Source organism: Brachyhypopomus gauderio, chromosome 18 (genome assembly GCF_052324685.1).
Source record: "Brachyhypopomus gauderio isolate BG-103 chromosome 18, BGAUD_0.2, whole genome shotgun sequence".
Taxonomy (NCBI): domain Eukaryota; kingdom Metazoa; phylum Chordata; class Actinopteri; order Gymnotiformes; family Hypopomidae; genus Brachyhypopomus; species Brachyhypopomus gauderio.
The window spans coordinates 21420119-21432466 of record NC_135228.1 but is presented as its reverse complement, the minus strand read 5'-3'; the positions used below and the strand labels follow the sequence as shown (position 1 = coordinate 21432466).

Sequence of the window (12348 nt, the reverse complement as noted above, 5' to 3'; positions counted from 1 at the left end):
TTGCAGAGACCGCAAACATCTACAGCCCGGACCATCTGGGTCAGCGGCCCCATGTCACACAAGGCATCAGTGACTCATCAGCTGGAGAGTACAGTCTCGATGCACCTCATCACCTGCACCACAGACAACAAGACACTGGCATACTGGCCAAATCTGACCGTCCTCCAAGGGGTGCCAAGTTATTTTAGACCAGCACACACCTGGCAGACCAGAAAACACCTGGCAGACCAGCACACACGGAGCTTCTTTTTCATCTTATTTGAGCAATTCTCTTAATTAGCTGTCCATGTGGGTTCATCATGAGGTTCTGCGGAGGCTATTGTAGTGTAAATGGATGGACAACAGTATGTGTGTGTTTGTGTGTGTGTTTGCATGTCAGAGAGAGAGAGAGAGAGAGAGAGAGAGAGAGAGAGAGAGAGAGAGAGAGAGAGAGTGTCAAGAGTCTCTGCAAGTTGTGTTCCTGTCCAAAAACATTACAAGGTTGTCCCATGAGGGACCCAATCCATCACAGTGATATTCCCCTCCCCCAGCCCCGCCTTCTTCCCCAGCTCCGCCTCCTCCCCCCAGCTCTGCCCCTCCCCCTCCTCTGCAACGTAATCATTTTCCTCTCACTGGGTGTGACATTGATTCATAAAGTATACTGCATCAGGTGCCAAGGCCTGCCACAGCAGGTGAGTATCGACGAGTACATGCGTATGTGCATGTGTGTGTGTGTGTGTGTGACAGTTTATATTTCCACTCCCAAAACCAATAGAGTTTATCTTCAAGGGCTCAGCAGGGATGTGTCATGTTACAGGGTCACAAGGTCACAAGTCAGAGTTCAAAGTGCCGTCACCTTGAGCTGCTCTGCTGTTGGCGTTCTGGTTCCTGCTCATGCTGAGCGGTCTTAAGGGGGGGGTCCCAGGACCTGACAGACAGACAGACCTAATCACAGAATCCGGCTCAGGCTGAGAGGACGTATAATCCATCCTCTGAGCTGTAGAGAGACCATAGTAGATACAGACTCAATCTCAGCAGGCAGGAGGCAGACAGACAGGTTTGGGGCTGTCTCCGTCCCTGTATCCACCCCTGTCCCTGTCTCTGTCCCAGTCCCTGCCCCCGTCCCTGTCTCTGGCTGGGGCAAAGGGTTCTCTGAAACTTTCAACACTGTCAATCTGTGAACACCGGTGCAGTAACCAAACACCTCATCATGCTAATGGACGCCAGCTCTGTTTAATCAGCGCTGCCTCAGTTAGCGTTGAGCCTCACGGTCAGGGAGTGTCACCAAACATCAGTTAGCGTTGAGCCTCACAGTCAGGGAGCATCACCAAACATCAGTTAGCGTTGAGCCTCACGGTCAGGGAGCGTCACCAAACATCAGTTAGCGTTGAGCCTCACAGTCAGGGAGCGTCACCAAACATCAGTTAGCGTTGAGCCTCACGGTCAGGGAGCGTCACCAAACATCAGTTAGCGTTGAGCCTCACGGTCAGGGAGCGTCACCAAACATCAGTTAGCGTTGAGCCTCACGGTCAGGGAGCGTCACCAAACATCAGTTAGCGTTGAGCCTCACGGTCAGGGAGCGTCACCAAACATCAGTTAGCGTTGAGCCTCACGGTCAGGGAGCGTCACCAAACATCAGTTAGCGTTGAGCCTCACGGTCAGGGAGCGTCACCAAACATCAGTTAGCGTTGAGCCTCACGGTCAGGGAGCGTCACCAAACATCAGTTAGCGTTGAGCCTCACAGTCAGGGAGCGTCACCAAACATCAGTTAGCGTTGAGCCTCACAGTCAGGGAGCGTCACCAAACATCAGTTAGCATTGAGCTTCACAGTCAGGGAGCGTCACCAAACATCAGTTAGCGTTGAGCCTCACAGTCAGGGAGCGTCACCAAACATCAGTTAGCGTTGAGCCTCACAGTCAGGGAGCGTCACCACACATTCTCTCCTACGCGCACAAGAAGACGCAAAGCGCCGTCAAACCCCTTGCGCTGAACCTCTCCCGAGCACAGTGAAAACCCAGGGAGCTGCAGATTTACATAAAGCCACGAAAAAACTATTCCTTTGCATTTTTTTTCCGTTTGCTTCGCCCAGGGGAGCGAGCCGGCTGGCCATATTCACAGCACCGCATAAGCGGTTTTGCAGTCAGAGAGTCAGCTTCAAGACCTTCACTCCATCAGGCATACAAACACATCCACCCATCCCCCACATCCCAGCCCGGAGCACGCATGCGGCTCTGGCCTCTCCCCCTCTTTAATCCTGTAGAGTAATCATCGTTTTAAATATGTAACTCCGCGCCATGTATTCTCTTACAGGCCAGATTAGAACAAAAGCACTGAGGAAATCCCCCAGCCGATCACAACAGCAGCCATTAATGTAACTCCAGCAAACACAAGCAGGCTCGGCCTGATACAAGCTGCAGCGCCACACTGCTAGACTGCGAGCGCGTGGACCGTTACAGAGGCAGTCTGATTGCTACACAGCTGGGGAGAGACAAGAAGAACGCAGCACCAGGTCCCCTGGACACTCACAACATATCACTGCGCACGTTTGCATTCTTGCTGAATTTAAATACTTACTTACCAGAGGCTGTTGGTATTAACGGTGCATCACAGCCTGACAAAACCACTCTGGTTACATTGCTTGTTGCTGTTCTGCGTGATGTAGCTGTAGCCTATTGATGTGCTACACTGGGAGTTGCATGGGTGTAAATTGCATGTGAATCTGCAGGCTAAATGAAACTTTGAGCAACAGAAGACAAGCAAACCAAACACTACAGCTAAGTGGCAATGCATGAGATTGAAGGTTCGTTACAACACACAACGCACACCCAAGATATCTGTGTTTGTTAGAGGCCACGGTACTTCTGTCTCCGCGTGCTACGTCATCACGCGTGGAAGTCCAACTGCAGAAGAAAGTCCTCTCTGGTGGCACAAAGAGGTTCTGGATCAATGTAATGTTTGATAAGTGAACATCGACCTTCACATCTGTCGCAAAACTGAGCTAAAATCGGACCACAGAGCAGCAGGAAATCTGAGAAGAAAAAAGAAAATGTAAAAAAAAAGAGGTCTCCATCAAATATGCATATTTGCATGTATGCATATTTTCCTACAACCAAAAATGTGACATTGAAAGTTAATCATGACATGAGTAGGTTTGAGCTAAAAAAAGCAACCCAAAGCTAGCTTGGTAGTACAGCAATCCCATTTAGTAAAACGTCCCTTTAGAACATGAACAACGAACAAATGTGCTCAATAAGTTCAGCTGTTCCACAGAATATACATGAACCATGCTAAAGACCCAGATGTGCTTTGCATCTGTTTACAACGCGTATCCCCTGAACGGTTCTCCTGGGACGGTCCCCCATTCCCCTGTGAATGAGACACCAGAACCGCCTGGCAAAGAGCCCGAGCCAAACTCACAGGCCTATTTTGAGCCTGTTGTGGATCTCTGACATACGGGAAAGGGAGGCCTCACAGAAACGGCATTTACCTTGGTTGCACAGAGAAGCAGAGACTGTGTGAGTGAGTGAATGTGTGTGTGTGTGTGTGTATGCGTGTGTGTGTGTGTGAGAGAGAGAGAGAGAGAATATGTGTGCATGTAAGAATGAGCATTAGGAAGTGAATGAGAATGATGATGAATGAGAGAAAGAGGGAGAGAGTGTATGGGCTCTGCTGGATGGGACTGTGCCTGGAGCCCCACTGGACTCAAGAGCAGGGAGGAAGATCAGGGAGGAAGAGCAGGGATGAAGAGCAGGGATGAAGAGCAGGGAGGAAGATCAGGGAGGAAGATCAGGGAGGAAGAGCAGGGATGAAGAGCAGGGATGAAGAGCAGGGATGAAGAGCAGGGAGGAAGAGCAGGGAGGAAGAGCAGGGAGGAAGAGATGCAAGAAGGAGAGAGGAAATTCTGTCAGAGTGATTGTTCCACCAAGCGTAAAGGTGACACACAGAGGTGTGAGCAGGCCCTCTAGAGATGGAGGGAGAGAGGAGAGAGACGCAGAGCCGGGGCGAGAGGAATGGAGACGTAGACACAGTGTGTTGACTGTTGAGGATAGGGAACCGGGCTCAGGAACTCATGGATGAAGTTATGTGAGATGACTCAACTGGAAGTTCACATTATAAAGAGCACAGGCTCAACCCTCAGCCATGTGTATGTCTGCTTTTAGCAGGATCTGCTCTAAAATGAAACTTATCCACTGCCTCCTTTAACATTTTTAAAAGAGCAATGTTACACACTCCCCCCCAAAAAAGTAAAAATAGCTTTACTGAACAGTCCATCATTTTACGTACACATCTACTCACCTCTAAAAGATGTAAATAATTTTATTTTAAATATAGTTGATCCACATGTCAGTTGGTAACTGCCAAATTGTTTGGGTCAATTTAAAATCTACTACAATTCAGTTTGTCTATAAAGATATGTAACAGAAGCTGAGCACACGAGTTGGTCTGTTCATAGGTAGCAAAATGTGTTAAGGGCTATTAGAAGCAGACACATGTTAAGGCAAAGGGATGACTCCAAACAGGCATTTAAACACACTGATTTACACGTGCTCTTTCTCTACCTCTCTATCTCTCTCTCACGCACGCACACACAGGATGCCTGAGGAGGGAGAGCTTATTAGCAGGACTGAGAGTTTGGAATGGGTGCATCACGATTCTCTCTGTATCCCAGTCAGATCTGCTGAGTCAGAGACCATCAGTCCACAAATTAATAATTTTAAAAAGCTGTGCAACAAAGAAAGGGAGAGGGAAACGAAAACACACAATGAGCAGAAAATAGAGAGAGAGTGAGAGAGAAAGAGAGAGAGTGAGAGAGATAAAGTGAATGAGAGAGAAAAAGAAGAGATCCTGATTGAACAAATGCTTCTTCCTCTCCCATCCTCTCTCCTGTCTCCTCTCTCAACGACACCATCCCACATGCACACCGGCTCCATTTAAAGCATGAACAGAGAACAGAGAGAGAAAGAGAGAGAGAGAGAGAGAGAGAGAGAGAGAGAGAGAGAGAGAGAGAGAGAGAGAGAGAGAGAGAGGATGACACAGCAATTGTATGATTGAGGGAGAAAGAAGAGACAGCTAAAGAAATGAACTGTGCTCTGATGCAAAGTGAAAGGGCCGTCGGGGGGGGGGGGGGGGGGGGGGGCGGCAGGTGAAACAAAGGTGATGCAGACGGGAGTGTATGTGTGTGTGTGTGTGTGTGTGTGTGTGAACATAAGTTAAAAAACTGTAAGCTGTAAGAAAACCTGCAAGGATGTTATGTAAGACTTTCAAAACAAAGAAACCAGGAATTTGGCCATTACTTCTGCCGACTCATCCAGCAAGATCTTGAGTTCACCAAGAACCAAACAGAACCACACGCTTATCATAACCAAACAGAACCACACTCATCATAACCAAACAGAACCACACACTCATCATAACCAAACAGAACCACACTCATCATAACCAAACAGAACCACACACTCATCATAACCAAACAGAACCACACTCATCATAACCAAACAGAACCACACACTCATCATAACCAAACAGAACCACACTCTTATCATAACCAAACAGAACCACACACTCATCATAACCAAACAGAACCACACTTATCATAACCAAACAGAACCACACTTATCATAACCAAACAGAACCACACTCATCATAACCAAACAGAACCACACTCATCATAACCAAACAGAACCACACACTCATCATAACCAAACAGAACCACACTTATCATAACCAAACAGAACCACACTCATCATAACCAAACAGAACCACACTCTTATCATAACCAAACAGAACCACACTCATCATAACCAAACAGAACCACACGCTTATCATAACCAAACAGAACCACACTCTTATCATAACCAAACAGAACCACACTCATCATAACCAAACAGAACCACACTTATCATAACCAAACAGAACCACACACTCATCATAACCAAACAGAACCACACTCATCATAACCAAACAGAACCACACTCATCATAACCAAACAGAACCACACTCATCATAACCAAACAGAACCACACTTATCATAACCAAACAGAACCACACTCTTATCATAACCAAACAGAACCACACTCATCATAACCAAACAGAACCACACACTCATCATAACCAAACAGAACCACACTCATCATAACCAAACAGAACCACACACTCATCATAACCAAACAGAACCACACTCATCATAACCAAACAGAACCACACACTCATCATAACCAAACAGAACCACACTCATCATAACCAAACAGAACCACACTCTTATCATAACCAAACAGAACCACACTCATCATAACCAAACAGAACCACACACTCATCATAACCAAACAGAACCACACTCATCATAACCAAACAGAACCACACACTCATCATAACCAAACAGAACCACACGCTTATCATAACCAAACAGAACCACACACTCATCATAACCAAACAGAACCACACTCATCATAACCAAACAGAACCACACACTCATCATAACCAAACAGAACCACACTCTTATCATAACCAAACAGAACCACACTCTTATCATAACCAAACAGAACCACACTCATCATAACCAAACAGAACCACACACTCATCATAACCAAACAGAACCACACTCTTATCATAACCAAACAGAACCACACTCATCATAACCAAACAGAACCACACACTCATCATAACCAAACAGAACCACACTCATCATAACCAAACAGAACCACACACTCATCATAACCAAACAGAACCACACTCTTATCATAACCAAACAGAACCACACTCATCATAACCAAACAGAACCACACACTCATCATAACCAAACAGAACCACACTCTTATCATAACCAAACAGAACCACACTCATCATAACCAAACAGAACCACACACTCATCATAACCAAACAGAACCACACTCATCATAACCAAACAGAACCACACACTCATCATAACCAAACAGAACCACACACTCATCATAACCAAACAGAACCACACTCATCATAACCAAACAGAACCACACACTCATCATAACCAAACAGAACCACACACTCATCATAACCAAACAGAACCACACTCTTATCATAACCAAACAGAACCACACACTCATCATAACCAAACAGAACCACACTCATCATAACCAAACAGAACCACACTCATCATAACCAAACAGAACCACACTCTTATCATAACCAAACAGAACCACACACTCATCATAACCAAACAGAACCACACTCATCATAACCAAACAGAACCACACTCATCATAACCAAACAGAACCACACTCATCATAACCAAACAGAACCACACACTCATCATAACCAAACAGAACCACACTCATCATAACCAAACAGAACCACACACTCATCATAACCAAACAGAACCACACACTCATCATAACCAAACAGAACCACACTCTTATCATAACCAAACAGAACCACACACTCATCATAACCAAACAGAACCACACTCATCATAACCAAACAGAACCACACTCATCATAACCAAACAGAACCACACACTCATCATAACCAAACAGAACCACACTCATCATAACCAAACAGAACCACACTCTTATCATAACCAAACAGAACCACACACTCATCATAACCAAACAGAACCACACTCATCATAACCAAACAGAACCACACTCATCATAACCAAACAGAACCACACACTCATCATAACCAAACAGAACCACACTCATCATAACCAAACAGAACCACACACTCATCATAACCAAACAGAACCACACTCATCATAACCAAACAGAACCACACTCATCATAACCAAACAGAACCACACACTCATCATAACCAAACAGAACCACACACTCATCATAACCAAACAGAACCACACTCATCATAACCAAACAGAACCACACTCATCATAACCAAACAGAACCACACGCTTATCATAACCAAACAGAACCACACTCATCATAACCAAACAGAACCACACTCATCATAACCAAACAGAACCACACTTATCATAACCAAACAGAACCACACACTCATCATAACCAAACAGAACCACACTCTTATCATAACCAAACAGAACCACACTCATCATAACCAAACAGAACCACACACTCATCATAACCAAACAGAACCACACTCATCATAACCAAACAGAACCACACTCATCATAACCAAACAGAACCACACGCTTATCATAACCAAACAGAACCACACTCATCATAACCAAACAGAACCACACGCTTATCATAACCAAACAGAACCACACTCATCATAACCAAACAGAACCACACTCATCATAACCAAACAGAACCACACGCTTATCATAACCAAACAGAACCACACTCATCATAACCAAACAGAACCACACTCATCATAACCAAACAGAACCACACACTCATCATAACCAAACAGAACCACACTCATCATAACCAAACAGAACCACACACTCATCATAACCAAACAGAACCACACACTCATCATAACCAAACAGAACCACACTCATCATAACCAAACAGAACCACACTTATCATAACCAAACAGAACCACACACTCATCATAACCAAACAAAACCACACTCTTATCATAACCAAACAGAACCACACTCATCATAACCAAACAGAACCACACACTCATCATAACCAAACAGAACCACACTCATCATAACCAAACAGAACCACACTCATCATAACCAAACAGAACCACACGCTTATCATAACCAAACAGAACCACACTCTTATCATAACCAAACAGAACCACACGCTTATCATAACCAAACAGAACCAAACAGAACCACACTCATCATAACCAAACAGAACCACACGCTTATCATAACCAAACAGAACCACACTCATCATAACCAAACAGAACCACACTCATCATAACCAAACAGAACCACACTCATCATAACCAAACAGAACCACACTTATCATAACCAAACAGAACCAAACAGAACCACACTCATCATAACCAAACAGAACCACACTTATCATAACCAAACAGAACCACACACTCATCATAACCAAACAGAACCACACTCTTATCTTAACCAGACAGAACCACACTGTTTTTGTAACCAGGTAGAGCTACATTTCTTTTGCAACCCAGCAGAACTTCACACTTTTCGTAACCCAGCAGAACTACATTTTTCGTAACCAACTACAGTCCAATGTAGGGCCTTTGTTACTGATGGACAACATATTACAAGCAATCATTCTGGACATAAAATAATTATGCTAAATATGTGCTATATATAATTATGCTAAATTATGCTAAATATACATGTTGGTCACAGAAAGCCAGTGCATGGTTTGCATTGAGGCAAATACATGTGGGACAGTGTCTCTGGTCACATGCTATGCACTCATATAAAGTGTGTATGTCTTTAGCCAAACTTGCAAAACTAGCAAAGTCAGAGCTTGTCAACAACGAAACAGCTGTATAGAATTAAACTCTTTCAGCTGCTGTATGGATGGTCAGCACTGGATGTTACAAGTATTGTTAAAAGATCATTAGCACTTTGGAACAGATGTGATCCAACCTCAAAGTTAATTAAAGTAGCCACAGAGTCAATCGCGTTGCAGTGTCAAATCCACTTTTCACCACGTACTACCAAAGTCCGAAGCGACTAAAAACGGCCTATGGCCAAATCGTGAGAAAAGTTACACTTGATGAAGAGGGTCGTTGGTTTGATAAGAGAGAGCATGTCAAAAAAGATGGCTGAGAAAAGAAGTGTGTGTGTGTGTGAGAGAAAGAGAGAGAGAGAGAGAAAGCGATTCTGAATCCAGCACCCTGGACAGCACCTATCGATCGCTTCCCAGCACACATCACCACAACTTTCACAAATTGCTATTGAGAAGTGACCTGTAATGCAATTACTACCCAATCCAGTGCAGAAGTGCCCATCAATAATTAAAAGGCGGCCGAGTCACGGCCCGCACTCCCGCTTTTACCCCCGCGTGGCGATCCGCGCGTCCGCTCCCTCGGCTCCCGGGCTGTTGCGCTACCGGGCCTGGAACAAGATTTGTGAAAATGCACCCTTCAATAAAACCAATCATGGCGGACGAATGCCCGCTGCCGTCGAGTTTATTATTCCGCCAGCATATGTCTCTCGGAGTAGGTCAGACCACAGCGGTGCAATATTAGCCATCAACAAATCACGGCGCGGTACCGCTGTCTGCACACCGCTGGCTTTATTAGCAGTTATATCATCTGCCTTTTGTTTCGGTTGCCGTCTGAAGCGCGGACCCTGCAGCACAGCAGGGGCGCAAAGTCCGCTGCGCCGTCGCCCTCGGTGTTCGCGCCCGCAGTCTCCACCGGCGAGAAAGACTATTACCGGCGCTGAACGGTACGCCGCTATTGTATGTAACGGGGAGGCGGCGAGGGAGAGGTTCGCCGTGGACGCGGAGAGGCGCCCGTTTCTCTTGTTGACAGACACGGCGCTGTCGACGCTCATATTTCCCCAGCGAACCGATTCCCTCTACTAATCACGGGGCCCAACATAAAAACAGTGGCAAACTTGGAGGTGATCCAGAAACAGCTAGAGCTTTCAGAATGAAAGAGATGGAGATAGGAAGGGAGTGAAAGAGAAGAAGACGGAGTGAGGAGGTGAGAGAGGAGAGAGAGGGAGAAGGAGAGGGAGAGAGAGAGAGAGAGAGAGAGAGAGAGAGAGAGAGAGAGAGAGAGGGAGGGGGAGAACGTTTCAGTGAGGTGGTGTTCATCCAGTGGTGCTCTCTCCCTTTCTCCTTGCTCAGGGAACGAGATGATATTGACCACGGTGCCGACTTATTGAAAGAGCTGCCATGAAAGTGGGTCGCCCAGCCAATCAATGGCATGGATTTTTGGGCCTGAGCATTATCTCACACAATTGCCCAACAGAGAGAGAGAGAAGGAGAGAGAGAGAGAGAGAGAGAGAGAGAGAGAGAGAGAGAGAGAGAGAGAGAGAGAGAGAGAGAGCACGTAAATCAGTGGGGGGCGTTGCGTGCCGTTTCTCCTCCTCTCTTTCTTTGCTCTGTTCATTTCTCATGCCTCCCTCCCCCTCTTCTCTTTTGTGGCTCACGTTGCCAGGGCTGGAGCCAGGGTGAGACGTGCGAGGGACACGTGAGACGTGGTGAGCTTGTGCCTATCTATATCAGGTCAGAAATCACCATCGATCCAAGCAGCCGAATCCTACCCACTGGTTCAATGTGCTCTGAGTCACCCAACACCAGATTTCTCTGTGTGAGTGCATGTGGGTGAAGAGGAAAATATTTGTGTGGGAAGGAGGCTGTTTATACTGGCTTGTATATATGTGCATGCTTGCACGTGTGTGTGTGTGTGAATCATGGTACGCTGGGTATTTACATGAGTGAAAATATGTTTTGTACTGAAAGACAAACAGCCCCAGTGCCTGCGTATGACTCTATGGTGAATATGTTTTTATGAATATTCATGCTCGGTGGATATGATTCGTTCTTGCATGTCTTTGATCTGAGAGGGTTAAACACTCTATAGTGCTGTGTATGTAAATGTGCGTATGGGTGAAAGGCAGTGAGAGAATTTATGTACATGGGTGCGCGCACACACACACACACACACACACACACACACACACACACACACACACACACACACACACACACACACACACACACACACACACACACACACACACACACACATTTAGGTCCTGTGCCCAGATCAATAGAGCCTTTCTGATGCGTCATACCCCAGCAGGACTGGCGGAGCTGGTGAGATGTTAATAAAAACACTGTGTAGTAGAAGGTGATTTAGACAGCTCTCACTTTACACCTGTCACAGACAGCAGCCCAAACGCCGGTGTGGTGTCAGCTCACACTTCCCCACCCAGTGCACACTCCTCCACCCTGCTCACACTCCCCCACCCTGCTCACACTCCTCCACCCTGCTCACACTCCTCCACCCAGCGCACACTCCCCCACCCTGCCCACACTCCTCCACCCAGCGTGCACTCCTCCACCCTGCTCACACTCCCCCACCCAGCGTGCACTCCTCCACCCTGCTCACACTCCTCCACCCTGCTCACACTCCTCCACCCAGCGTGCACTCCCCCCACCCTGCTCACACTCCTCCACCCTGCTCACACTTCCCCACCCTGCTCACACTCCTCCACCCTGCTCACACTCCCCCACCCAGCGTGCACTCCTCCACCCTGCGCACACTCACCCACCCTGCTCACTCCTCCACCCTGCTCACACTCCTCCACCCAGCGTGCACTCCCCCACCCTGCTCACACTCCTCCACCCTGCTCACACTTCCCCACCCTGCTCACACTCCTCCACCCTGCTCACACTCCCCCACCCTGCTCACACTTCCCCACCCTGCTCACATTTCCCCACCCTGCTCACACTCCTCCACCCTGCTCACACTCCTCCACCCAGCGTGCACTCCCCCACCCTGCTCACA

General features: G+C 46.8%; 1 protein-coding gene across 1 annotated transcript in view; it reads right to left on the bottom strand.

The window, feature by feature from the left end:
* Nucleotides 1-1010: 1010 nt before the first annotated feature.
* LOC143481538 (CUGBP Elav-like family member 4) overlaps nt 1011-12348 on the bottom strand; it is a 34486-nt gene continuing 23148 nt past the window's right edge. The window contains exon 3 of the mRNA XM_076979571.1: nt 1011-1154. Within this exon, the coding sequence (XP_076835686.1) occupies nt 1011-1154 (144 nt within the window). The remainder of the gene's footprint in view (nt 1155-12348) is intronic.